At 45.7% G+C, this 24872-nt stretch overlaps 3 protein-coding genes across 6 annotated transcripts in view; all 3 read right to left on the bottom strand.

Moving 5' to 3' along the window:
* dtx1 (deltex 1, E3 ubiquitin ligase) overlaps positions 1–6618 on the bottom strand; it is a 43752-nt gene extending 37134 nt beyond the window's left edge. For 2 of the 3 annotated variants that reach the window (XM_041936949.1, XM_041936951.1), the window contains exons 1-2: positions 6267–6618; positions 5083–5688 (exon numbers count right to left, since the gene is read on the bottom strand). In XM_041936949.1, coding sequence (XP_041792883.1) covers positions 5083–5341 — 259 coding nt within the window. In that variant the 5' untranslated portion in view covers positions 5342–5688; positions 6267–6618. Of the gene's footprint in view, positions 1–5082; positions 5689–6144 lie in introns of all 3 variants that reach the window. The other variant, XM_041936950.1, reaches the window with a different exon arrangement.
* A 2613-nt stretch (positions 6619–9231) lies between these two features.
* Positions 9232–15186, bottom strand: slc20a1a (solute carrier family 20 member 1a). Of its 2 annotated transcripts, none has more exons than XM_041936862.1 (11): positions 15079–15186; positions 13685–14280; positions 13403–13543; positions 13200–13285; positions 12380–12476; positions 11105–11224; positions 10847–11035; positions 10283–10754; positions 10014–10199; positions 9842–9926; positions 9232–9757 (listed from the first exon to the last, which is right to left on the bottom strand). In XM_041936862.1, exons 2-11 carry the CDS (start codon positions 14034–14036, stop codon positions 9602–9604), a joined length of 1884 nt encoding a protein of 627 aa, XP_041792796.1. In that variant the 5' UTR covers positions 14037–14280; positions 15079–15186; the 3' UTR covers positions 9232–9601. The 2 variants fall into 2 exon arrangements, 1 of the variants encoding a protein (XP_041792796.1); XR_006006841.1 differs by having other exon boundaries at positions 9709–9757; positions 10296–10754.
* A 3790-nt stretch (positions 15187–18976) lies between these two features.
* Positions 18977–22897, bottom strand: vgll4l (vestigial like 4 like). Its single transcript, XM_041937495.1, has 5 exons — positions 22709–22897; positions 20930–21053; positions 20558–20816; positions 19925–20006; positions 18977–19779 (listed from the first exon to the last, which is right to left on the bottom strand). The coding sequence occupies exons 1-5, from the start codon at positions 22773–22775 to the stop codon at positions 19478–19480; spliced, it is 834 nt and encodes a 277-aa protein (XP_041793429.1). The 5' UTR covers positions 22776–22897; the 3' UTR covers positions 18977–19477.
* Between the last annotated feature and the right edge of the window lie 1975 nt (positions 22898–24872).

Here is a 24872-nt window from a genome sequence, read left to right as displayed (position 1 = left end):
GTCCCTTTCCTGCCGACATCCGAGTGGAACCCAGCCAGCTGCTCGGGGCCATACCGGGCCCCCTGTGCACAGTGACACCTCAGCACCGTGTTGATTTTGCAAAAGACCTTCACAGAGTAATTACACTGATTACAAAAAGTTCAAAGAGAAAAAGAATTTGAACATTATGTCTGCATGTTTAGTTCATGTGACTGAGAGTGTGGTCTGGAGGTGACCTTCTGGCTCTCTGCAGAGTCCTGTACAGTATGGTCCATCATTGCATGAATAATTTGCATAATCAAAGCAACACCCTACAGTGTCTAAGCCACATAGAAAACACGCAGTGCTACAAACCGCACTGTGTCAGCCGGCTTCACAGTGTGCATGTACTAATAGATGCATTCAAATATAAAAACACACACTTCTGCAGCACCTGCTTCTGTCTCGTTTCTATTCCTCCTTGTTTCTTGATGTTTCTGTGCTAAATGTGGATTTTAGAGCGTTTGGGCTCCGCTCTGCTCATTCTGCTTTCTTCTGACGCAAGTGGGATTTCACAGTGAGAGCTGATGCATACAGCACCTGACCTTTAGCACGTACATAGCGGGAATCCTTTTTACAGCTTCCTCCCACAGACCACCAAAACAGTTCCCACACACATTTACTACATACTAAACTTCATGAAAGACAAACACAACCTAAAGCACTGCCCTCTTTGACAATGTGCAGCGTTACATCTGCTGTGCAGGTTTACAGGCAGCATCCAGACCACAACCACAGCTTCTGCTGTGTGTCAGCTTAACACAAAACAGACATGAGAACACGACCGGCTCGTCTTTGTCTTCTGCTGTTTTTCACTGTAATTAGTCAGGGAGGGCCGTTAGCCGAGGGAGACGAGCCAGAGGAGAGGAGGTTCTCACGCCTGTGGAAGCAAAACAAACAAAGCCCGGCTCCGGCAACACAGCAGCCAGCAGCCGCTGATAGGGGTTATCTCTGCAGTCACACATGGGCCATCTCACAACGGCGAGCGCCGAGCAACTGTAACGGCTTCACAGCAACGCCAGCAACACAAGCAGCACAGACGTCAACACGCCGCCAATGTTATAAACGAATGATGCTGCAGCTGCAGTGCACTTATCTTTCACATCAGGATGAGCAGTTTTCAGCCATATTTGTGAAAAAAAGCCTCTAAGTTTCAAGCCTTTGGGTGGAAGTTTGCAGCGGTTGACTGACATCTGTGGGGCGGCGTTGCCAGGAGACAGTCAACTGCTGTGGTGTACTACAACACGTCACAGCACTGTACAGCCCGCAAACTGCAATACAAGTTCTCCTTTTTCAACAAGCTCACATAGTGTTGGCCATCAGTGCAATGACGGACTTTTTGGGACAGTAAAGAGCAGCTGCAAACACAACGCCTGACATATTATCACCTTTTACGCTGATGTGCCGAATTTATCAGCATAAAGCTGGAGATACAGAGGAGCATCAGCAGACACATTAAATCCAGTATTTATCCTTAAAGCTGACTGTCTGTCTGTTATTTGGTGTCGGGCAGGTGGCGTACAATCACAGTTTTGAGCATTTTTAATGAAAACCCATCATATTGTTAAGCTTGTGTTCCACTTAGCAAGAAGAAGCTCGTAAGCTATACAGAATGGAAGCTATTTAGTCTAGCTTGTGAACGTCAGCACTTATTCCCACTGTGTGTTTATTACGTTTTCCTGTTCGTGGGTCCAGCTGTTTTAATGCCAAATGACCCGACTGTCAACACACAGAGCTCCATACACACCGACTCCACCCAGAGCAACACACAGAGTCAGGGAGAGGAAACACTCGAGCAAAAGAAGGGACTAAGCAACAGCTGACAACGTTAGAATAATATTCAAATTGTGAATAGTGCTGATGTTCCAGCTAAGATTTAGCGATCGCAGCTGATTTATCCATCTTTCATGAAGGCGAGCTTGCTGGTCTCTCTGCTTTATGTCATTAGAGGAAATATGGAAGAGGTAAATGCTTAAAAGCCAGGCAGCAGCAGAAGCAATAGCTGCAGTGTGAAATCCATCAGACAGGCCACAAGTGTTGCTATATGATGGAGATGGCAGATAAGCCCGTGTGTTTTGCTATGGGAGTGGGCGTAGTGAAAGGGGATCAGTCCACGGCAGTGTTTAGAGGTTCAAAAGCCCCTCTGGGGAGGAGAACGGATCGATCTTGCGTGGCCGGGAGCCAATCCTCTCCCCGCCTTCAGCCAGATATTCATCCACACTATATATAAGCCTCTAAGCCTTCAGCGATGCTGTATATACAAAGCACTGGGGTCCAAGGTTTCACCACAGACTGCTGTTCTTCTACCAGCAGTCACATTACCATCTCCACGCCCTGTGCTTTCCAATGTCAACTAAATACAGATGTGTTTAGGCTGCTCTCCACAGAGAGCATCGTCTGTGGCGCGCGTGTTGTCGTCATGACGCTCTGATTAGAGGGAGCCACGGAGACAAACTAAAGCTGCTGTCTCATTAGTCCGAGCAACTCTGCTCGGTTCCCACCCACAGGAGCTCCTCCCAAAGCCACAGGAGAGCAGGGCACCCCCGAACGGCCTGCAGGGACAGGACGCAAACACCACAGCTGCCACAGCTGGCAGGGTGCACCGTCACACACACGTCAGCAGGCTCCAGCACACACACACACAGGGGAGACAAAGCACACTCAAATCCCTCCCCAGCTCTTGCCAAAAACACAGCCTCAGAGGACGATCACTGGCTCGGCGACAAAATGGGGTTTCCCCACAGGGACGCTCCGTAAGCCTGCAGCAGAGCGAGGGGCTGCGGGTGACCTGCTGAGAAACAAATATAGCAAACACTGGATGTGAAACAGATGCATCACAACCCACGTTAAAACAAGCTCACCGAGGGCCGCAAGCAGTGGTGCAACAACACCACTACGGCCTGGAAGCTCGGCCTCGCGGGAGCCGGGATCGACGGCTGGGGCCTGGCAGACGTTTGGGGACAGGAAGAGGGGGGCGTGCAGAGGGCGTCCGGGCCGCCGTCCGTCAGACGCTGCCGTGACGGGTTCATCCCAGCCGAGGGAGACGGGAACACGCCGAACGAGGACCGACATCCGGCCGAGCCCCTGCGCCGCGGCAACGGCTGACAAACGGCTCGGCAGCTCATCTCGCAGCCAGTCAACCCGAGACACGCGTGCTGCTCTGCGTTATGTTCTATCAGAGAGAATAACGCCGACCAGAAGAAGCTCCTCGCACTACAACCTGCCTGACAGACGTGCACAGATCTCATATTCTGCATTTCCAACATTCAAGAAGGACATTTTTTTCATAAAGGAAAGAAAACTGCTCAATAACTACGCTGCATACAGCCAATACATCTCATGTTGGACTTCAGAGCTCATCAAGCCTTCACGTCTGCTTTTGACTTCTTCATGCAGCTCATATAGGAACCAAAGGAGACAAAACACTAGTCTACATGTTATTATTCTAATGATATAATAACTAAAATGGACTGAAATATTCCTCTAAGTGTAATAAAGATGTTTACTGCACACACAGCAGGATAATAACATGTTATTCTACCGTAAAAGAACAGCTAAAAATCTACTCTTGATTTTTTAAATATTATCTTAATGTTCGCATTTATTATCAAAGGGTTAAGAACCCACAGCTTCGACCGGCCACGTACCACAGAATTTATAGCCTGAGCCAGTTTGCTACGCCCATCTGTACATGGGTTTCTATAAAAACACACACAGTGTAACAAGCTGTGGGGTTTTTTTGCAGTTTTGAACCATTTAGAGGAACATTTCATTACATTTTGACCGTTTTTTTTTTTAGACCGACAGTTACAGATCCATGCACACTGAGGTCACCTTCTGTATATCCCGTATGAAGCTCATGTGATGCTCTGATGTTACATAAAACCTTCAAATAGAAGACTGGAAGTCCTCTTCGTGCTTCGGCTCATCAATGAAGTAACGAAACATGTTTTTTTTATTATTGTAGCCCTCACAAAAGTGGATTTCGAACTGACTCAAACACAGACAAACGCGGCTGAATCAGACGTGAAGAATAATTCAGGCAGCTGAGATCTGGTTCCAGCAGATGTCTAAAACCTCCCCCACATTCTGGCTTCAAACAGGAAGGTGAAACAAACACAGTGTGTTGAGATTTGTGCAGAAACATCTGGTCATATTTAAAAAGGTGGCAGTCACCGGGAGAATTACTGCAACCAAACAAACAACAACCTACAATCTACTACAATCATCATTACTATTGTTATCATGCTACTGCTCTGGCTGGAGGTAAAATAATCCCTCAGTCTACATCATATTGGTCTCATCCTCTCTTCCAGAGCGTCCATAAAACATAAACTGAAGAGCAACTTTTTGATTGACCACTCGATAGCTCGGGCACGGTGAGATGTTGCTTCAGTGTGTAATAAATCACCTGCATGAACTGCACATCCTTTGCATTGAGTGCAGGGAAACAAACGGAGGTAAAGTGGCAGAAACCAGGAGCTCTAACACAATAACTATGTCCCCAGCCACTGCTGTGATCGCCGTCCTTACACGGGAACGACGTTCAGCGAACAGGAAAGGCTGAGGAGAGCTCCAGGACTCGTCCGCCTGATGAATGCACAGCCCCGGCGAACGCAGCGACCTTTGGCAAGGTCACGGCTTTCAGCGGCAGCCGCATAAAGACGCTCCTGAACGAATGAATGATTGCTTCTCTTTTGTCGTGCGGCTGCTTTGTGTCCCGTCTGTTGCAACGCCTCTGAGCTCAACCTGTGGCTCACGGACGTGAGTCCCAAAGCCGACGGGACATTCAGGACTCTCATCTATTCCCCTGAAAGTTACATAAGATGTGTGTAGCAACCACATGAAGGCTGGCTCTGCTTTAATCGGTCCCAATGTGCTAACATGGCATCTCTGGTGCTGAAGGCAGCCACACATTATTGATTTATGGAAGTGCTTCACACATTTGACCCACTGGGCCAACATCCACATGATGCATTGATAACTGCTGTGTTTATCTGGTCTTTCCTTGACTCCCCCCACCTGTGACGTCTGTGTGCGCAGACAGGAAGCAATGTCTCTTACCTGTGTCCTGTCGAAACTGGTGCATGGACTGCAGGTCGATGATGTAAGGAGACAGCTGACCGTCCACCTGCCCCAGAACTACACTTCCCCGGGCGTCCCCCTTCAGCACATTCTCAATGTGGTGGCAAACCGCCGCAGTGTAGGGCCTCCAGCGCCCGTGTTCGTTCAGCCACTCCCAGACCACCACCCTGGCCAGGTTCTGGGGGGGGTACCCCAGCCCGTTGACGGGCACCAGCAACCCTGATCCCGGACGAGCCATCTCCTTTTGTGCGCTTCAGCTGCTGGCGATGTCCCGGGCTCTGCCAGTCAACTGACACACTGGAACATTTTCATCAGCTCCAAACAGGAAAAGCTCGAATCAGCAACCAGTACAGTGGTCCTCAATTATCTCATGCTGCTCTCACGCAGTCATCGTCCACAGGTCCTGCGTGACTGCCTGCGCTTTGATCAGCCGAAAGCAGCCTGTCCTCTTGTGTCTTGTCGTGTTTGAAGTGGCAGACGTTGAGGGTGATGATGCTGATGATGATGATGAGTTTTGCAGCTGCAGCAGTCTCAGTCCTCCACATCCGACCACAGCAGATCAGCGGCAGGTAGACGGGAGGCTCTCTAAACAAAAGACGAGGAGCAGAAACACACTGGTAAACAAAAGCTGTGATATGTCCCCTGAGTTATCCCTGCACAGTCTGTCTGAGAGCGGCTGATACAGACCCAACCAGCTCTGTGCTACAGTCCCATTAGTGGCCTGTGCCTCGGGGCTGTCCTGTTTACTTAAAGTGTAGTGACAAAAAAATGTGCATATGAGCCTGTGAGCTGCTTCAGCAGCAAAATAAATGTGACTGTCATCAGATTTGTGCAGAGAGGACAGAGCAGAGCGCAGAGCCAGATGCTGTCCGAGCAGACACAATATCACTGAGACATTTTCCACGGGGAAAGCTGCTCAGGTGCGGCGGACGCAGAGCAGGGGACGCCGTCTCTGTTGCTTCTGTGATCCGTCCACAGCATTAAATCTCCAGGCTCATATTGAATGCACAACGCGCACGCATCGACTGTGGCGATACAGACCTGTAGGCTGCAGCTGCGGTGCCGCACATCTGTCAGGTAGAGGCTGCATTTCAGGCTCCGGCCGAAAATCTGATTGCAAAAGAAGAAGAAGAAAAAAACGAGGTGCAAATGTCGAAACGCACCTGCTTTTTCACATCTGTGGTTTCCACATTTTCTCTTCTCCTCAAAACTGAGCTCTTCCTTCAAACGCACCTCCCGCAGCTCCGGTAATCCGGCGTTATCGCAGAAAACCAAGACGACGTTTTATCCCCGCCAGTCTGCCTCGGACTACACCAGCTTGTTGGTCCGCTGTGTTAAAGTGGATGCATGCCCCAGTTGCACGGGTGTCAGTGTGCGTGGTGCGGAGCCTCTCCGCTGTACACGCGCATTTCTGCCCGTGACGCCTAACGTCACGCATTCACAGAGAAAACGCGCATTTCTGGCTACCCGCAAATTACACACAAATGTCCAGAACACCTGTGAGGACGGCCGCTGACAATCACCCAAAGAGTCAATTTCACGAAAAAAACACAAAAATATACAACTTCCGGTATCTGGTTTCAAAATAAAACCCCTGCTGACATGTGATTACACTGAAATCAGAGTGAGTGAGGAGGAAGCAACATAATAAAATAAAATATTGTCAGATATTTTGACTGAGATCATCGGATGGAAATATTTTATGTTCACAGAACAAACATTCAGGGAGACATCTGACATCCTGCTGACACTGAGGCTGTTACACACAAACAAACAGGAAAATAAAATAAGATAAAACTTTATTGATCCCACGTCGGGGAAATTAAGCTGTTACAGACAGCAAGAATAAACAGGAGACTTAGAAAAAGAGCAAATAGACAATAAAAGGGGCTACAAAATATATAATATAAATATATATATATGTACTACATATTACACACATAAAGCATATAAAAATAATATTGCCTTGATATAATTAACAATATTGCCTTGACATGGACCATTTTGGAATTAAAGATTTAGATAATAAAATACAGTGTTTTGTACTTTTGCACAGTAGAAAAATACATATAGCACAGTAGCACAGTACAAAAAGAGAGTAGCACAGATGTGATGGATATCAGCGAATGTTAAACACAGATAACGGAGCAGTGCAGACAGAGACAGCAGGTTTTAGATGTGTTGTGATGCTGGATTAAGTTGCTTAAGTAACCTTCAGCTACAGAGCGGCACTGGTTACACTTTGATGAGAGCTCTCCTTCACAGGCTCATCAGAGGGGAAGGCAGGAAGGAGAAGACATAAATGAACTTTGACAGTAAACCACAAGCTGTGGCCCACACAGGGAACACAGCGACCACGATGAAATCAGCACTGCACCCAGGATTTGGGCTGTAACCTTCATGTTCGTCTGTCTTGGGTCTTTACAGTTGCTGTATATGTATGTTTCAAGTGTTTTTGAAATTTTGAAAAGTAAAAAGCATTAATTGGTAACATTAATCCTGGGTGCATGATCACATGATTCCTTGTTTCATGGAAAGAAAATAGAGATGAATTTATTTGAAGTTGCAAAATAACTTATTCATAGATGCGTGTATATAATAAAACATACTGATAATGTGATATTGATAATGTTTATTGATGAGATTGTTCATCCTCTAGTTGGTCTGTGTGCAAAGCTGTTTTCTATGGACCGTGCTGACCTCACAGGATGCATGTAGTCTTAAAATTGCCCATTGATCAGTGTTTTGTATGCAGATGATTTGGTTAGATTATTTTTCTTGGAGTGCTGATCATAATGTTTTTTTTTTTTTTTTTTTTACAGAATAAGACTACTTGCAGATGCTTCTGAAGAATCAACATTTCAGACATGATTTCATGGTTGACTGATGATGACGCTGTTGCTTGTGATAACACATTTTTGCAGATATTCCACATGTGAAACTGATGTCAAGGTCTGCCTGTTGCAGCAGTCTGCCACGATAAAACAGTTTGAAGTAAAGTTCTGCTAAATGGGACAACAGCACCATCTGCTGCCAAGATAGCGTAACTGCAAAAACAAGGACTATTAAGAAAATCCTCGGCAGAAAGAAGGACTCCAGAGATCAGAGCTGTCCCTGGTTTACTCACTGGTTATATACAGTGTTTTTTTATAATCTTGCCTCGCTGCTCAGTTCCTCCCAAAAATATCAAGTTTCTGCAGTTAATCATGTGACACTCACACAGGTCGCTGTATGTCGATGCCACCTGTGTGGATGGGACAGCACCTCTACAAACTCTGTTGGGTCTTTATCAGGTTTGAAGGGGATTAGCTGTTTAAATTGTCACAGTCCAAATGACCAGAGGATTCAAAGTTTTTAATGTTCTTCTCAGTGCAGCCTGACTGATGTGAGACATGTGGGGGAGTGAAGGATGAAGCTCAGCAGAGCTGCGGGGAATAAAAGTCTTTCTTTTTAAAGAAATACTCTCCTTTGTTCAAACCCAGCTCTTTTCATTTGGCTTCATCAGACACACTCACTTGTTTCACATTTCACTCTGCACATGACAGATAGAGAATCAAACGAACCCTCTCAGCGCCTGGAGGCTGGTTAGCTTTGAGTAACACACGTGAAGTGGTGATGAGTTATGTGGAGAACAGCACCATCATGTGGCCTCATGTGGAGGGACATGAACTGAATGCTTTTTCCTGAAGTGAAGCAGTGTCACCTCTGGAGCTACAAACCAGAAGCTGAACCACCACAAAGCTCCTGGTTTGGCTCTCTGAGGGCTAATTTTACTTTAAATTGTACTTTCTGCTATGTTTTACTCATATTTTTATGTATTTCAATTCACTGTGTGTAAGCTGATGTCATGATCCTGAGCTTTATTCCTTTCAATCATATTACATTATATTTTATTACACTTTGATCATTTGAGTTATATTTCAGTTTAATGTGGTTAATCTGACATATCTAAGTTTACATACGATAAAGCGGGTAGAACTGATGCTGACGATCACTGAGAACAGAATTAAGTCTTTATTTTTCTCCAATACTACACATGAAAACTTATGTGAGGATGGTATAAACCAAGTGTTTGTGTTCAATCGACATCATTTCAAACCCAACCCTCCCACACGCACACACAGTAAATACGATTCAGTGGAAAATGTTTAATAGTGAGTAAAATACATTGAAGTCCTTTCAAATCAAGCAACTCTTTGTTTCATTACATCCAAAAATGCAAAAGTAGAAGATAACTGTTTCTGTGCTTTCTCATTCCAAACTGAATGTTTTGATTTCAAACACAATAATGCTTTTATACAAATATACATGAGGATATACAGGATCACAGGATATGTGAACAGTGTTGTCATCCTACATCAGTCATGGAGATGTCATCACCGGCTCGACCCTGAAATGACACTCAGTGATCTCATGAAGGTCGTTAACAGAGACCAGCGTGTTTCATAAGCTCTCTGTCAGTCCGTCAGGTGAAGCGGCAGCGCGGCCCGACGGCGGCTCACAGAACAACGTGTATGAAGAGAGCCATGATGGCAGCGCTGATCAGCCCAGAGATGGGAACTGTAACAAACCAAGCGATGAAGATGTTCCTGAACAGACGCCAGTCCACAGACTTCCTGGAGCGCAGCCATCCCACGGCCACCACAGAGCCGACCTGCGTTCACACGGTTTAAAATCAACAGGTGCGACTACCGGCTCCATGGATACGCAGTAGCTCTGTAGCTTTGAATGTCCTTACCTTGCAGTGTGTTGTGCTGACAGGAAGACCGATGTTTGATGCCACAACAACTGTGAGCGCTGAAGCTAGCTCAATGCTGAATCCACTGAAATGGAACAAAATGTGTTAGCATGCATCGACGCAAAGACATAGCAGAATTTGAGTTGTTACAGGATAGAAATGTGGTGCATGCCTGGAGGGTGTAATGGGTGTAAGGTCTTTGCCCATGGTCTGGATCACTCTTCGTCCCCACACCCACAGTCCAGCACAGATGCCCACTCCGCCGTAAAGAAGCAACCAAATGGGTGTCGGCGAGTTGGACACCACAGAGCCGCTCTCATACAGAAGCCAGAGGGCCACCAGTGGACCGATCGCATTGCTAGTGAGAGAAACGGCTTCCGTTAATCCTCTGAACCAACAGCGCAGACGTGAACTCCTCAGGAGAAAACCGGCCTCTCCTACCTGACATCGTTACCTCCGTGGGCGAAGGATCCAAAGCACGCCGTGAGTATCTGCAGGAACTGGAACAGCGAGGAAACGGCTGGCTGGTCGACCTCCAGCTCGTCCTCCTCCACGGGGAGGCCCGTGCCGGCTTCCTGGGTCACGCTCCCGTCCTGGACCGTGCTCCCGCTGGTCACTGCTGAGCTGTAGCTGCTGTAGCTGTCCACCCTCGACCTTCTCTGCAGCCCGCCGTCCGGCTCCTTGTACTTAGGATCTCCTTGAATGCCGTAAATGGCCATGGTGTAGGAGGTGTAGCTGTTGTTCCTCCTGATGGGCCGCTCTTCTGTATCACTGTCTCCAATGCAGTCTCCCACCTTAGCCATGTGAAGCTTGTGCAGCAGGTCTTTGTAAAGGCCAGAATCTTTGTGGATGGTGTGGGAGCGTCCGCTGTGAGGATCCGTGATCATCATGGGGCCGATGGTGCCGTTCAGACCTGCGGACACAAATCACATATTTTAACTCCTTTTGTCTCCGCAGACGTTAAATATTTGGAAATTTATGTGTTTCAGTCCTTTCATTTCTCACCATTGATGGCATCCAAGTCTTTGGTTTCCATGTCATTGCTGTCCAAATCAGCTTCCTCTGAGCCTCCCAGTTTGAAAGCCACCTTCTGGCTGTCTGCTGGAGGCGTCTGGGGGCGAGGGTCTCGAGGCGCCGGGGGCTGCTCGTTCTTCTCCATCAGCGGAGTTTCGCAGGGAGCAGCAGCCGTCCCTCCTGAAGTATATCAGTGCTCAACATTGTAGGCAAGCTCCCCGTGAAGCCCGAAAGTGTGAATATACTCACGTTTGATTTTCTTCTCGAGGCGTGGACAGACAACGAACCAAACGACCAAAGCTGTGACGAAGGCACAGCCCAGCGAAATGCACAGTGTACCCCACCACGGCACTCTGTCAAAACCCAGCACTGTGCACACAGACAGGGACACGAGAGAGAACAGAAACTTAACTGCCTCTTTCATTCATTCGCAGCTGAAGCTGTTCCTCTGAAAGCAGCCAGAAAAGAAACTGTTAGTACTTAAACTCTCCTATAAACATCCTTATAGGTTTTATAACATGATAATTATGGCATGTCATCCTTCCAAAAAAAATAAAATCATTATCATTATTTCCAGAGTAACCACACCTCTTCCTCTCTCATTAGGTGTGGTCATGTGACATGTTCAAAATGATAGAAAACGTCTGCTCCAGTGTGTCAGCGTGTCTATCAGCAGGAGCACACAGCCCTCCAACAGATAGCGAGAAACAGGCCGGCCTTGCAGCCAAGTGATAGCACACTGAGAGGTCCCGCACACTTGTGGTGGCGGTGCCACTTTTAATGCTCGCACAGGATGGATTAATGCAGGTTAGTATGACAACACTGAATGTTCCCTGACAGACGCAACTTACCTGTTTGCTCTTGTGGACAACAGCAGCTGAACAACGAATGAAAAGCCGATAAAGTCAAAAGAGGCGTAACAGTCCCAAACCACATGCACACAGAGAAAAATAATGCCTCGTTCTGTGTCTCTGTGTCAGAAAATAAAACGCCGGCTGGAACATGTGTGAGGTATCAGTGTGAGAAGTGCGCTCTGCTGTATTACGCTGTGATTTTGCACAGCGGGAGTTATGGTGTGTTACACTCCTTGACCCACACACACCGGCCTGCAGCCTTCAGTGAAGGGCCCAGGCCAGTTGACTTCTTGATAAGTTCAATCCTGCAAATGAAACAAAAAGGAGTGGAAATTGTCCATTTAATAGTTGTATCTTTCTCAGATTCCCATTCAACTTTATTCTTGCTGTGTTTGGTGGCTTTAGTCGTCTGCAATCCTGTCTTAATTAGCGTCTGCAGGTTTTGTCACTGGTTTTATCTTAAAGGGAGCAGTTCATGAGACAGAAACGCCAGAGCAGACGTGGTTTTAGTTGAAGAAGTGATCTGGAATATTCAAAACGAGATGTTTCCTCTCTTCTGTCGTGTGTTCAGACCTCACCTCGCTCCAGGGCTGTCAACAGCTGCTGTGTTGTGAGCGTGAATCAAGCGAAGCGTGGGTGTAGGAGTGCGGTGCGTGGACGGGGTACTCACGTGGTGCTCCTGTAAACATGATGGAGAAGAGATTGATGCCCATGGTGATGGCGTAGAAGACGGGAAGAGCTCTGAGGCCGTTGGGGACGGGGTCAGCCTGTGGAGATCAGAGTGTGAGCGCTCGCCGGGACACGTCTGGGTCACGTGTGAAGCTGCTAATGAGTTCCAGTCGAAGCACATTTACTCAGAAACTGTGCTCCACATCAGGGGGAACATTTGCTCTCAAGAATGATACCACTCTGAAGTAAACAGGAAGCTACAGCTAGCAGCAGGCTAGCTTAGCTTAGCACAAGGGTCTGGTTGGGGCCTCTCGTCATGTTTCAGATCGGGTTGTTCACAGTTCCAAGGAGCCATTTCTCCTCCACACTCCTTACATGGTTTAACTTATTCAACTGTTCGAAGCCCAAAGAGTCAAAATAATCAACCAGCAGAACTTTTCTTCTTTCCCGCACCTTTAATCATCTGAAGAGCCCCCGGACTGATCTTGTGGCCCTTAGTTTGGCAGCCACTCGACTAAACTACCTACTAGTTTATAACAGAACAGAAATGCTGCCTCAGCATTGATGCAGCAGCATTAAAAATGTGCTAATGTCACACATCAGTCACAGGAGTCACTTTTCTGCTGCAAAAAATACATTCTGACAACAGCAGCGATGTACTTTTACGTAAGCACCAATTTGAATGCAGTATTTTACTCCTAATGGAGTACTTTTATATTGTGTTACTGCGACTTTAACCTCTGAACACTTCCTTCGCGGCTAATGACTTCAAATAACACTCATCAACCATGTCCGGTGCTTGGCGTCAGGGTTTGTCTTACCTTGTTCAGAATGAATTTACGAACAAAATAGAAGAGGATTCCTGACATGATGCCTGACAGCACAGGTGAGAGGAACCAGGACGCCACTGTGGACAGCAAAAAACATTAGAAACAACATTAAATAACGAGCGTGTAGCGACATTTGTGTTTCAGATTCAACAGACAGCTGTTTTAAAATGTGAGGAGCAACAACACGTTCTCACCAATGCGCAGTATCTCCATCCATCTGACCCCTTGGTGACCTCTGGCTACCATGGAGAAGCCAATTGTTGCACCGACAATACAGTGAGTTCCAGAAATGGGGAGCTTCAGGAATGATGCGGCCAGCTGCCACGCAGCAGAGCCTTCAGGACAAAAACATGAGCAAGGCCTGTTCTCACACTCTGAAAACACACTGGAATGTCTTCCTCGCCGCATTTTCACCGCACAAAAGAAAGAAGCGAGCTAATTCAACAGGAATTCCTATGAAGCATGTGAGCGCTTACCACACATGGCGCTTATGGACCCTGCCATCAGGACGTGTTCGGAGCCGTTGTACATCCGGACGTCGATGATCCCCTGGCGGATGGTCTCGCTGACTTTGGCCCCCAGCAGCACCGAGCCCACCGTCTCGAAGATCGTGGCCAGGACGCAGGCCTGGCGCATGGTGACCACCCCGGAGCCCACCGCCGTGCCGAAGGAGTTGGCCACATCGTTGGCCCCCACGGAGAAGGCCAGGATGAAGGCGATGATGAAGCCTACCACCAGCAGCCACAAGTAGCCTGACATGTCAGACTGAGAGGCCAGAGCCACGGTGGTGGCAGCGGCCAGGGTTGCTAGAGTGGTTGTATCCATCATGAGGAGTTAAACCAAGCCGATTTATGAGGTTTGGCTGTGACTTGTGAGGTAATGTGTCTTTATAAATAAATTTCTACAACAAAATGTATGACAGAGCCCCTTGGTTCAGTTCTAAAGGTGCTCATTGAAAGAAACGTGTTGTGAGCTGGGTAAGCAGAGTTCGTCTGTGGGTTTCATCATCGAATGAAAAGGTAAAGAGACGGGAGAGACATCCATCGTGACAGCGAGCCTCTGATGACACACACTGCAGAAACACAGAAACAGTTAGTGGTTAACGCTCTTTATTGACTGGGTCCAAAACAAAGGCCAGTTACATATTAACAAGCAAACGGTGACGGGAGCAAACAGCACGCAGCGTTTTGTTCTGCAGGTGTGATTTACACAGGTACGCTGTGGCAGAGGGAAGTGCTCATGACAAAGTGTTTTATATCAGTCATTAGTGGAGCTATATGTCTGTCTGCTGAGCTAATCGTGGCTCACTTTCTTTCACGTTATTCATGATAAAAACAGGAAGAAGACTCTGAACAGCTTCATAAACCATGCAGGTTTAAAGGTTGATCATGTAAATCAAGCATATTGGGCACAGACTGTGGTAGAACAGGGACTTTATACTAACTTCACTGCATTTTACAGAGTGTTTTATACCCTGGGGAGTTTTAATAGGATTTCAGGATCTTGGCCCAACAAATGAAATGAAATCCATCCATGTCATGAAATCTTGGCACTAAAATCACTTAAATATTTAACACATGAGCGTCACATAATCACGCTGCCTGGTCTCTCGGACTCCAGTTACGTAGTAAAAGCACAAATAAATCCACTTAAAACTTCAAAACGGGGACTTAAGGAATAATTGGTCCATTCAGGTCCGTCAGCGGTCCGTCATTCTCAACAAACTCAGCATCAGTATAGAAAATAGCGGCGCGTTAATCTCCTTAGCGGCTGTTGCATAATTCAAATGCAGCGACAGCAGAGGAAAAACAAAGAGGAAACGGCGGAATAACAGAGGGAGAGAGAGAGAGAGAGGAGAGAAAGCACTTACACCTGGGCTGGAGAGGAGGTGAGCGGCGCGGCGAGGCGCGGCGCGGCGGCGCGGCGGTGCGTCCTGCTGTCAGCTGAGCGCAGAGAGGATGCTATTAACAGCTCTCAGTCATGTTTGGAGGCTCCTGCTGGAGCTCGCTTTATATACCGAGCTGCTCTGAGTACACGCCTTTCCGCCCCGGTCATGAGACTGCAGCTAATGTTTAGCTTGTTTGTTGGCAGGGAGGAATAATTACAGTTGTCTTTAATTATGTTGCTTTGCTGCATATGAAGCCGAAATCCCCAAATGCTGTTTTTCCGAACCACCATGGAGACACAGATGTCTTTTGTTTTTGCTTAATTATATCTTGTTGCTAAAGAAAAATAAGAAAAAGCATTTCAGGCCACAGAGTGTTTATGGTAATCAGGTTTATGCTTTTTATGCAATCACTGAAATATTCCCATAATACTCCTGGATACTATATATAGTTCTGCTTATTTTGTGTATCTACAGTAAAGAAAGCAACGTGCTTGGGCAGCTGAGTCTGTCATGTGCTGAGGTGACCACAGGTTGGAGTTAAGTAACAACATGGCATCCACTCTGGTGCCACCTACTGGCCAAACTTAACATTTCATTCCCATTAAGGTTATTAAAATAGGACAATCTCTCCATTTTCCATGCAGGTTATTGGCTTTTCTCTCTCTCCCTGTTTCTATCTGATTGTAAGGAAGTCAATGTTTAAGGTTCCCCTCCAGAGAAAAACATATTCTGCCTAAATTTAGTCTATGGAGAATCATCTGTAGTGTGCACAGCTCATTAAACAAGTGTGCAAACCAGAAGTGAAGCAACAGTCACACACTGTTACTGATCAACCCTTTATTCTCCATGAATTAGTGAGGAGCTCCACCAGACCGTCAGCAGAACGGACTCATTTCTGCGGCGCTACAGTACATTGCCTCCAAATCTGCTGATGAGTTCCTCTTCATTACTCATTGATGTGGTGCCTGCTGGATGATGTAGTTTCTGTGACAGCTGACAAGTCACACAAATGCTACCTGTGTGGAACATTGTGGCCTCTCCAAAGCATGTGACAAGTCAAGAGAAAGGTGAAGGTGGCAGAAAACCTGCAGCATATCTGAGCCGGACGTGTGGGCTTCAGGTGACCATGAGCTCGTCCTGTGTCGTATTAAAGTTCATCAGTTCGTGTCAAGCAACAAAAAGTGTTTCACACAACACTTTAAGAGTGCAAGATAAACGTCCATTCACTATATTCTGACATATACCAATATACACACATACAGATAAATGTCCATCATCCACCCACAGATTCACTCTTCTGCATCAATCTGCACTTTCTTTGGTTTCTTTCCAGGAGCTATAAATCAAAATGTGTTATGATATCTGCAGACTGATCTGTGCATTGTGTCTCTACTGGATGTTTTATCCAGTTGTAGCAGAGGCATCACTTCTTCTTCTTCACATTATAAAAGGAAATACTTTCACTTCCTGAGAGTTAACATGCAAACCTACAACAGCCATGACTTTTCTTTGAGGAGAACGCTGACATCCGATGGTTTTTGCTCTAAATAGAGCTGCTGCTGGATCAGAAACTTTAACTAGTGAAACTAGAAGAAAACATAAAACCGAGAGGAACCACATCGTTACATCTGGGACAGTCAAGAGACTTTATTGCCATGTCTGCAAAAGGTCACCAGATGTTAAAGCATTCAAGGCTGCATTCAGGTCCTAGATACCAGGTCCAGAAAATGTGACGAGCGTTAAAGCTTTTTAGGCTGCTCATCTTGTATCGCAGCTCCCTGATGCCATGTTACGGTTTTGTTCTTTTGTAAAAGCAACCACAAGCACATAAAGTTTAGTTTGAATAAGAAAAGTGTCTGCAGAGATTTCACAGCTGATTCTTTGCAGTTGCTGCTTTTACATTTTAATATGATTTTTCTGTATTTAAGAGTTGTTTCCATGCTGAAAGAAGCCGTTTATTGTGCTGCTGTCACTTCACTCACATTAGGCTGATATATGTGAGCGATGCTTGTGAGAGTTATCTGCTAAAATCTTCCAGGTGAGTTTACAGCAGTTCCTCGCACGGACGAGGACGAGGAGGGCTTGCTGCTGAAGGTTGTGTAAAGTTTGGTCTGAAATTGAGCAATCGTTATCTGAACAATTATCCAATTTTGATCATTTAATCTGAAGAGGTTGAACGATGAAGCTCACAATGCTCCACAACAGAAACGCAGTCATTCCACGCAATCATGTTCTCATGAGATTAGAGCTGCAATTTTGATTATTTACAAAATGCTTCGCGCTTTGTTGACAGTGATCTAACTTTTGACAGACAAGACAAAGTGCAGGAACTTTCCCAGAGGGCTTGGCCAATCTTCAGCACTGTGGTGCGTACTTAATTGCTACTGTTACAGGCAAATTGACTTAAATGTTGTTTTCTGCCTTGTTTGAGCTATTCAGGATTGTAATTATCTTTTATTGTTGCCTCCAACAACAATGTGCATTTGTTGTGGAGCAGCTTGAGAAGTTTTTTCTCTGAACATTCTCATAGCCAGATGACGACCGCGTCAACTCAACTGCGATGTGCTCGACAGCAGTGCAAATTTTTTTTATCTTAAACAGAAATCGTGCATGTTACTGTGGTTTAGATGCATATTTAAGAAATATTCTGAGATTCAAGTTCAGGTTTAAACTTAAAATGACTGATAGAGACTCAAATCAGCGTTAGTATTGTCAGGTAAGACGTGAAGTGGATTAAGAGGACATGAATGAAGAGTGGTGTGCAGCTGTGAACACTTCTTATTCCCCCTCTTTAGTTTCTAAAGGTCACTCCGTCAGAGATCTCGCCGACTGCACAGTTGTGTTTTTAGCTGTTTGTGCTGTTCGTCTTGCAACGTGAGACCGTTTCTCATTCACAGTGTCGGCTGTGTCAGGTTTACCTTAGGGCCTCTAGATGGCATCAATGCCCCAGTTCAGGTTACACAGGCTAATGAATATCCTCCATGTGGAAATACCAGTTTAAACACTTAATGAGGGAGAGTAATAACCAGCAGTTTGGTCACCATTAGTTCCTTTACATGTGGACCTGCTGTTATGTTGCTGTATTGTGGACTTTAAGAGGTTTGGTGCAGACGTCTTAACTCAAATCACATAATGCCATAACCATATGCACTTTTAATGGTTTAGCTTAAAAGTTTTTATGCAAAAACACATTTAATCCCCTCTTTTTCGTAACAACTTTCTTCCACAGATGCTCAACTTGTCAGAACATTTCAGTTTTTTCACACTTCTTTAAAATTGACCAACTCTGTAATTTCAAAGGCAGAAGCTGTAAACTTTTATGTTGCTTATCATATTTAAAGTTAGACAAGATAGGACATGCAAATAAGAAACTGAAGAGCTCGGCTGGTTCTCATGCTCAGACCTATATTAGCCCAACCCTTCCTTCCACTCTCCTCCCTCCTATCCCTTGCCAAACAGGATCTGTAGGATCTTACAGAGTCATTTTCTCAGGAGACAGGAATGTCAGAACACAAGGCCTGCTGCCTGCTGGAACATGCACCCTACATTCCCCCAAACTTACAGGAAAGAGTCCCGAATGTGTTGCTCACACATCCATTTGATTTCCACGCAGTGTGTGGCAACAGCCCTCTGTGTAAAGTGTGTGTGTGCACCGGACGTGTTGCAGACGCACACTGACTCACTACTGAAATTAGATTGTCTGGTGCACCACCCTGCCCAGGTTTTACAAGGTGACTTGACGACATTGAGTTTAAATGGGAGTTTTATTCATTTTGTGGCATCCGTAGCGAAACAAAAATCTAAAAGTTTTCATTTTTAACATATCTAACTGTAGAAATGTGCTTTTACAAATAACAAACACAAAACTATAAAAGGATTTTTGAGATTTTTATTTTTCCAAAGTCTTTTTGAAAGTCTTTGTGTTGTGTACAGCTTATAAGCGTGATATCATACAGCAGACAGGCCAGTCATTTAGACTACAATGAACCCAGGTGTATCAGAGTATAAATATAATACAATGAAATTGTGGCATTCAGACTGCGTTAAAAGAATGACTCAAAATCAAAGAAATGTAAAGGAATACTTGGCAATCATCCCACATCACCATCTACAGTATCGCAGGTATTCAGATGCTATCGACAAGCAGAGGATAGAACTGTAACAAAACGAGGACATCCCAAATCATGCTACATTCATCTGCGTCAGAGTGCCTGAGCTTTGGACCCGTGGGGGTCCAAAGCGACAGCACACCTGCATCCGTTAGCTCGCCCTCTCGGCACTAGCGCCGGCATTTCCGTCGCTCAACAAGCAGAGCTGCACGCAGTGAAATGGTAAAATTCACAAAGTCCAGTTTCTCCCCACATCGGAGGCCATCTCTGCTTTAGTTGACGGACCAGCGGCTGGAAGTCGGCGATGAGCTGCTGGTGGACTCTTTGTGGGACTGATTTGGGCTGTGGCTGTAGGTGGGGGAGTGAGTAACACTGGGACTGCTGGGAGGTGTGGAGGAGCAGGAGGAAGACTTGGACTTAATCTGCAGCCACTTGTCTCCCAGAGCCTTGGCGAAGTGGTCGTCTACAGACACGCTGATGGAGAGCTGCTGGGAGCGGGCGGTCTGGTAGTTGACGCCGAGGCTCCTCTGGAAATGCTCCTCGACCACGTGGTCATAGTTGCATTTGGAGATCACTGGAAGAGAAAGGGCGAATGACAACCATCACACACACACACCTCAATGAGTCAGTAAAAGTGAGCGGATATGTGCGCTATGAGGCGTGCATGACGGCGAGGGAGGGACCGTCTGCCGGATGAGCTCATTCAGCGTGAGACTGACCTGATGAGTGTCCTCTGTGGACCTCAGATCTGCAGGAGGGGTTTCTCGACGAGGAGACGCAAGTGATCACAGACGGACGCATCTGGGGAGAAAAGAAAGCTGTGGCGTTAATTAAAAATCCAAAAAGACTTTCCTGCATTTATAACACAGAAACCCTGCTTTAAGTTTTCTATTTATCCCACAAAATGCTAAACATCGCCTAAACCGGACTGTTCACTTCATCCCGGTACAAAGAAATTAGAAAACAAAATGATTTGAAAACCCATTAAACTGGTTGGGTTTGCCCATGACAGTCAGATCACTCCCAGTGTGGTGGCATATGCAGGTCAAAGAGAGAGCAGTCTGTTTGGTCTTGTTGATGGCATTCCTCCCTCCATTGCTCACATTTTCTTCCCGAATCCGGCTGGATTGCATAGCTCGAACAAGCTTCGGCCTGCACGCGCTCTGGGAGGAAGAATGTCTGCGCACTCGGATTCACTGACTACAGAGGGAAAATGTACCACTGCTGTGGGTAGCCTGGAGCTATGCTGAGACTACAAAGGAGCACACAGTGCTCCCACTTTCCATGAGGTCTGACAGCCCAAACGTGCGAGTGGCGAGGACACTTGCAGCGCTTGTTTTGTTTTTGATTACCTGGATTTGGGTGGGTGCAGAGCTTTTGGTCTTTTCCTCTGAGCTTTCAGGGTCTTTTCTCGGTTTCTTGATGAGGGCAAGTGGTTCATCCATGACCGGTGCGTAGTACACATGGCTGGGCAGAGGGCTGGTGGGGCTGGGTGTTGGACTCCACACTCCGGTAGATGTGGGGCTCTGCGGCCTGTTAAACGCCGCCGCCGCCGCTGGCGCCACTCTCTGGGCAGCTTTGCCAATGCTCCTGCTCAGCGCCCGCTCTCGCCTGAAATGATTATCCATTAAAAAAATGTCACATCTCCGGCAGAATCTGCATTTGGTTCATCATGTTTTACTGTGAAGTATCGCTGGAAACAGGAATGCACCAGTTTGACCAACCTTTCCTCCAATGTCAGGCCTCGCTCGTGGCTGCGCTTGCGTTTGATTGGATACACCGTTGGGACTCGAGCCCGGTCATTCGTGATATGTCTGTATCTGTCTTCGCTTCTGAGGTGTGGCTGACCTGAAAAACAAAAAGTGTGGATTTAGAATAAGAGCCTTTTAAAAATAGCGTCCCATCACAACTGTTTGGCTATGTTTCAGTTTGTAGAGGAAATTAATCTGGCACTACAAACCACCGTATACTGGCAGTGATGATTTTAGTGTGTGTCACTCACTGATGGGTAACTACTTGTTTTGATACGTGACATCAACCTGCATGACAGCTACTCGTGGGAAATTTTTTTTTTTTTTTTTGTGTCACCGTTAATTGTAAACTCCGTTAACTTGTAGAACCCGATCTACCTGATCGGTGACGCTTACAACACTACACAGCTGATTTAATGCTACGGTTTAACGGTAAATGTTGTTTTTCAGCATAATGTTGGCGCTCAGCCCTATCACTCAGTCGAAAGGGCACAATCAACAGGTTTTGTTATTGAAGGGGAGCCACACGTCCAACAGTTTTCGGTCTATCGGGCCCCTGATTTGGGCGGCACCCATTTGTAAAAGGGCCATCGAGGAGAACGCACAGCGGATTTCTGCAACCGCACAAGTTGAGACACATCAACAAGAAGCCGATGATGTCAGTGAAATGATGAAGACGAGAGATTAAGTCCACATTCAGACTGCATCAATGATTTTAAGGTGTTTTCATGAGGCTGAATGAAAGCTACAGGAGCAATGCTTTTAAATCCATCTGCTCCCGCAGCCTTCGTCTCACATCGGTGAGCTCACATGTTCCAAACAGTCACGCATACAGTCAAAACACAGCACTGTTTGGAAATGTAAAGGCAGCGTAGCTACACTGTGGCCCATTGTTTGCATGCATGCATGAAAATCCACACTGATGGGGCAGCGGGAGTCCTTCACAGCTCCTTCAACTGTATTCAAATGTGTCATTCAGAGCTGTAAAAGAAGCCACAGTGACATGCACGACCTTATTGAAACAGAACAAAAAGCTGATTATCTGTTTTGAAGTCAAACACAATAGAAGTTGTTCACGGTGCCCTCGTGAGCAAAGCCACTCCGCATTTCCTACTGGCTGAACACTCCAACACCTGTGAGCTGCTCCTTCACACCGACTTCCATTGTGGAGGTGGGGGGAAGGTATAACCACACCTATGCTGATTTTCTAATGCCTCGGGCATGGATATTTCTTCCTTATTAGCAGCGGGAATACGCATCCTGACCTTCTGTTTTGCTGTGTTTAATCAGATTTTGGGGACATCCAAAAGAAAATCAGCGGAGCTGCGAGTGGGAACACAATTTACAGGAACTTAGTTTAAGCTTCAGGACTCTGAAAGCCAATGAGCATGAATGAGGAGTCTTTTATTTTTTAATTCTTTGTAGATTTCCTGTAAGAAATCTAGATAACTTTTCTTTATAAGAAAAAAGCAAAACACATTTCACAAAGGATATTTTGTACGGTGAAAGATATTATCGTTACATAGATTTTTTTCATGTGACTTTCATCACATCTAGTTCTTTCCTTTTAATTTTGTATTTCCACAAATATCCTGCAAATAACATGGAGAAATGCCTCTGTAGTGGACACAGGTAACATATAAGGTCATGACATGGCACAAGAACTAAACAGCTGATACTTAATTCTCCTGCTCGTGATAAGTATTCAGTGTCATCAAGAGGCAATAAAAGAAAAGGGATAATCGAGCTCACCTTCTAAAATGTAGACCTTGAAGCCGCTGCTCATCCGAGTGATGTAGTGGAAATTAGCCACGGCCATGTCTCCTGGTCTTTGTCCGAGCGAAGCCAAACACACAGGAACACCTCGACTGCAGGATCCTACAGGACACAATGAGCCTCAGTTTTGGATTGTATTGGAAAGGTAATGAGATGCTGGGTCTGTGCTCAGCCAGGTAAAGTATCAGGTGAGTGCAGATAGGTGCAGTAGTTTGCTTGTGACTCATTCCTTGGATTCAGATTGGCTGCGGTCTGGGCCAATCAGAAGCCACCCTTCATTCAGGTTGTTATTGTCCCACAGGCAGAGTGAGCTCATGGGTAGACCTGTCTCAAAGGTAGAAAGTGTGGTTGCTAAATGTCACAGTACCACAGAATCCACAACGATTAGAGAAGCTTCTGCTTTATTCACACTTTCTTTTCCACGCAGTATCATGGTGGGAAAGTACACCTCTTTGGTCAGAAATCTCCTTTTTCCGCACATTTTTTCCATGTTTATCCCAGAGGAAAGTGAAGTGTGCCTTTTGTTTCCCTGCACGTAGTCTGCACCTGTCCCACTCCCCTCCCTCCCACCTAATCTGCAATCTCACCAAACTGCATTTTTTCGAGCTCTTAGCCCACCGGAGCTCCAGTCATTCCAGTGACCTGCCCATACACGCACGCAGCTGTACTGTGTGCCTGCCTCACCACTAATCCAAAGGCTTTTGTTGATGGCCAGACAAAGAGTCCTAAGTCCTGAAAATGCGGCTGCCATGAGAACAATCCTGCCTGAACGTACTGAGGAGTTTGGCCGCATGCAGAAAGTCTTTGGAGGCCACTGACTCGGATACTGTGTGTGCTGCTGCTGAGGAAAGACTGCAAGAGTGTAATTAATATGAGGATGTGTGCAAACATATGAATCTTATGTGTATAATTGACATGTTTGCACATTAGTAAAAAATGATCCTCTGTGCTGGGCTGCTATTGGCTGATCCATTAGCCTGTTTCAATCCATTTAATACTGCTGGTGATTAGTGTCCCCACAGAGTGATTGAAGATCAACTTTAAGAAGGAGCTGCACAAATAAAGGTCTCGCTGTGAAGACATGCATGAAAAGTGTTCTGCTGAGCTCAATTTAAGCTCAGCACTGCCCCCCGAAGTCACACACTGCAATAGCATGCCGTCAAAGCCTGCTCTGGGCTGTTGTGTATGCATTTAAAAGTGCTGTTTACTATATACTAATCTTGAAAAACTCGTTTGCTCACTGGCACATTCCACGCAGAGTAAATATTTGAAAATACACCAAGATCTGGGAGCAAAATGTGAGGAATCTGTCAGCGTGCGACCAAGTTTTTCTTGTTTTGTGGCGTCATTTATTTATCCTCATGACTGCAGTCAAACAGCTAAAACGGCGTTTCCATTTAACTATTTGAACTATTAGTGTGTTTTTGGTGTATTTTGTTTCAATACACAAGAAATTGTTCTCCATTCTGTCTAAACCAGCCACTAACACCCAAGATAATGCAATACTCCCATATGAGAAACTGTGAACCCCTAAGTGGATGTTGTGAGTAGTAGGAGAAGGCTCATGTGTTTACACCGCAACATGCACATCACTGTTCAGCTTATAATTAAATATATAGTTGCTAATGCTATTTATTAAATGGGGAAAGAAGCTACAAGGATAAACACAGGCCATATATTGATTTTGCTCTAAATACAGTAAATAATGGCGATGTGATATTTTTAAAAGAACTCAACAAACACTTTAAAGATTTGCTTTGCTTTATGGAGATTTGTGCAGCTCTGTGAGTGATGCTGTTCCCACCCCTGTTACACACAGCAGCAACAACTGAGGCTGTTCAGAAGCTCACTCTTTGACTGAAATGGCAGAATTTTGGACTGAACTTTAAGGGTGTGATTTAAATCAGTGTCCAAATTGATGAACTCAGATGAACAGAGAAATATACTCAATAGAAACAAATGGCCTCCATAGAAAATATAGTTAATTGTCTTGTCAAAATATTTAAAAATGTACACCTGTTAAGTTATGCAGAAAAGGGCATTAAATATCTCATTTTAAGCTCAAACACCACAGGCCTACATTTCTAATAACTGAAACATGAATCATTTTCGTAGACTGAAATGTTTTATATGAACAGCA

Source organism: Chelmon rostratus, chromosome 5 (genome assembly GCF_017976325.1).
Source record: "Chelmon rostratus isolate fCheRos1 chromosome 5, fCheRos1.pri, whole genome shotgun sequence".
In the NCBI taxonomy this organism is placed as follows: Eukaryota; Metazoa; Chordata; class Actinopteri; order Chaetodontiformes; family Chaetodontidae; genus Chelmon; species Chelmon rostratus.
This window is presented reverse-complemented; position numbering and strand designations above follow the sequence as displayed.

Coding starts and splice junctions, on each gene's coding strand:
- slc20a1a (XM_041936862.1), bottom strand. CDS start 14,036: ATGATGGATACAACCACTCTAGCAACCCTGGCCGCTGCCACCACCGTG. Junction 11,036..11,104: donor CCTCGAGAAGAAAATCAAAC/GTGAGTATATTC, acceptor GATATACTTCAG/GAGGGACGGCTGCTGCTCCC. Junction 10,200..10,282: donor CACGGAGGTAACGATGTCAG/GTAGGAGAGGCC, acceptor TTCTCTCACTAG/CAATGCGATCGGTCCACTGG.
- vgll4l (XM_041937495.1), bottom strand. CDS start 22,775: ATGGCCGTGGCTAATTTCCACTACATCACTCGGATGAGCAGCGGCTTC. Junction 21,054..22,708: donor CAAGGTCTACATTTTAGAAG/GTGAGCTCGATT, acceptor TTTGTTTTTCAG/GTCAGCCACACCTCAGAAGC. Junction 19,780..19,924: donor CCACAGAGGACACTCATCAG/GTCAGTCTCACG, acceptor TTTCTCTTCCAG/TGATCTCCAAATGCAACTAT.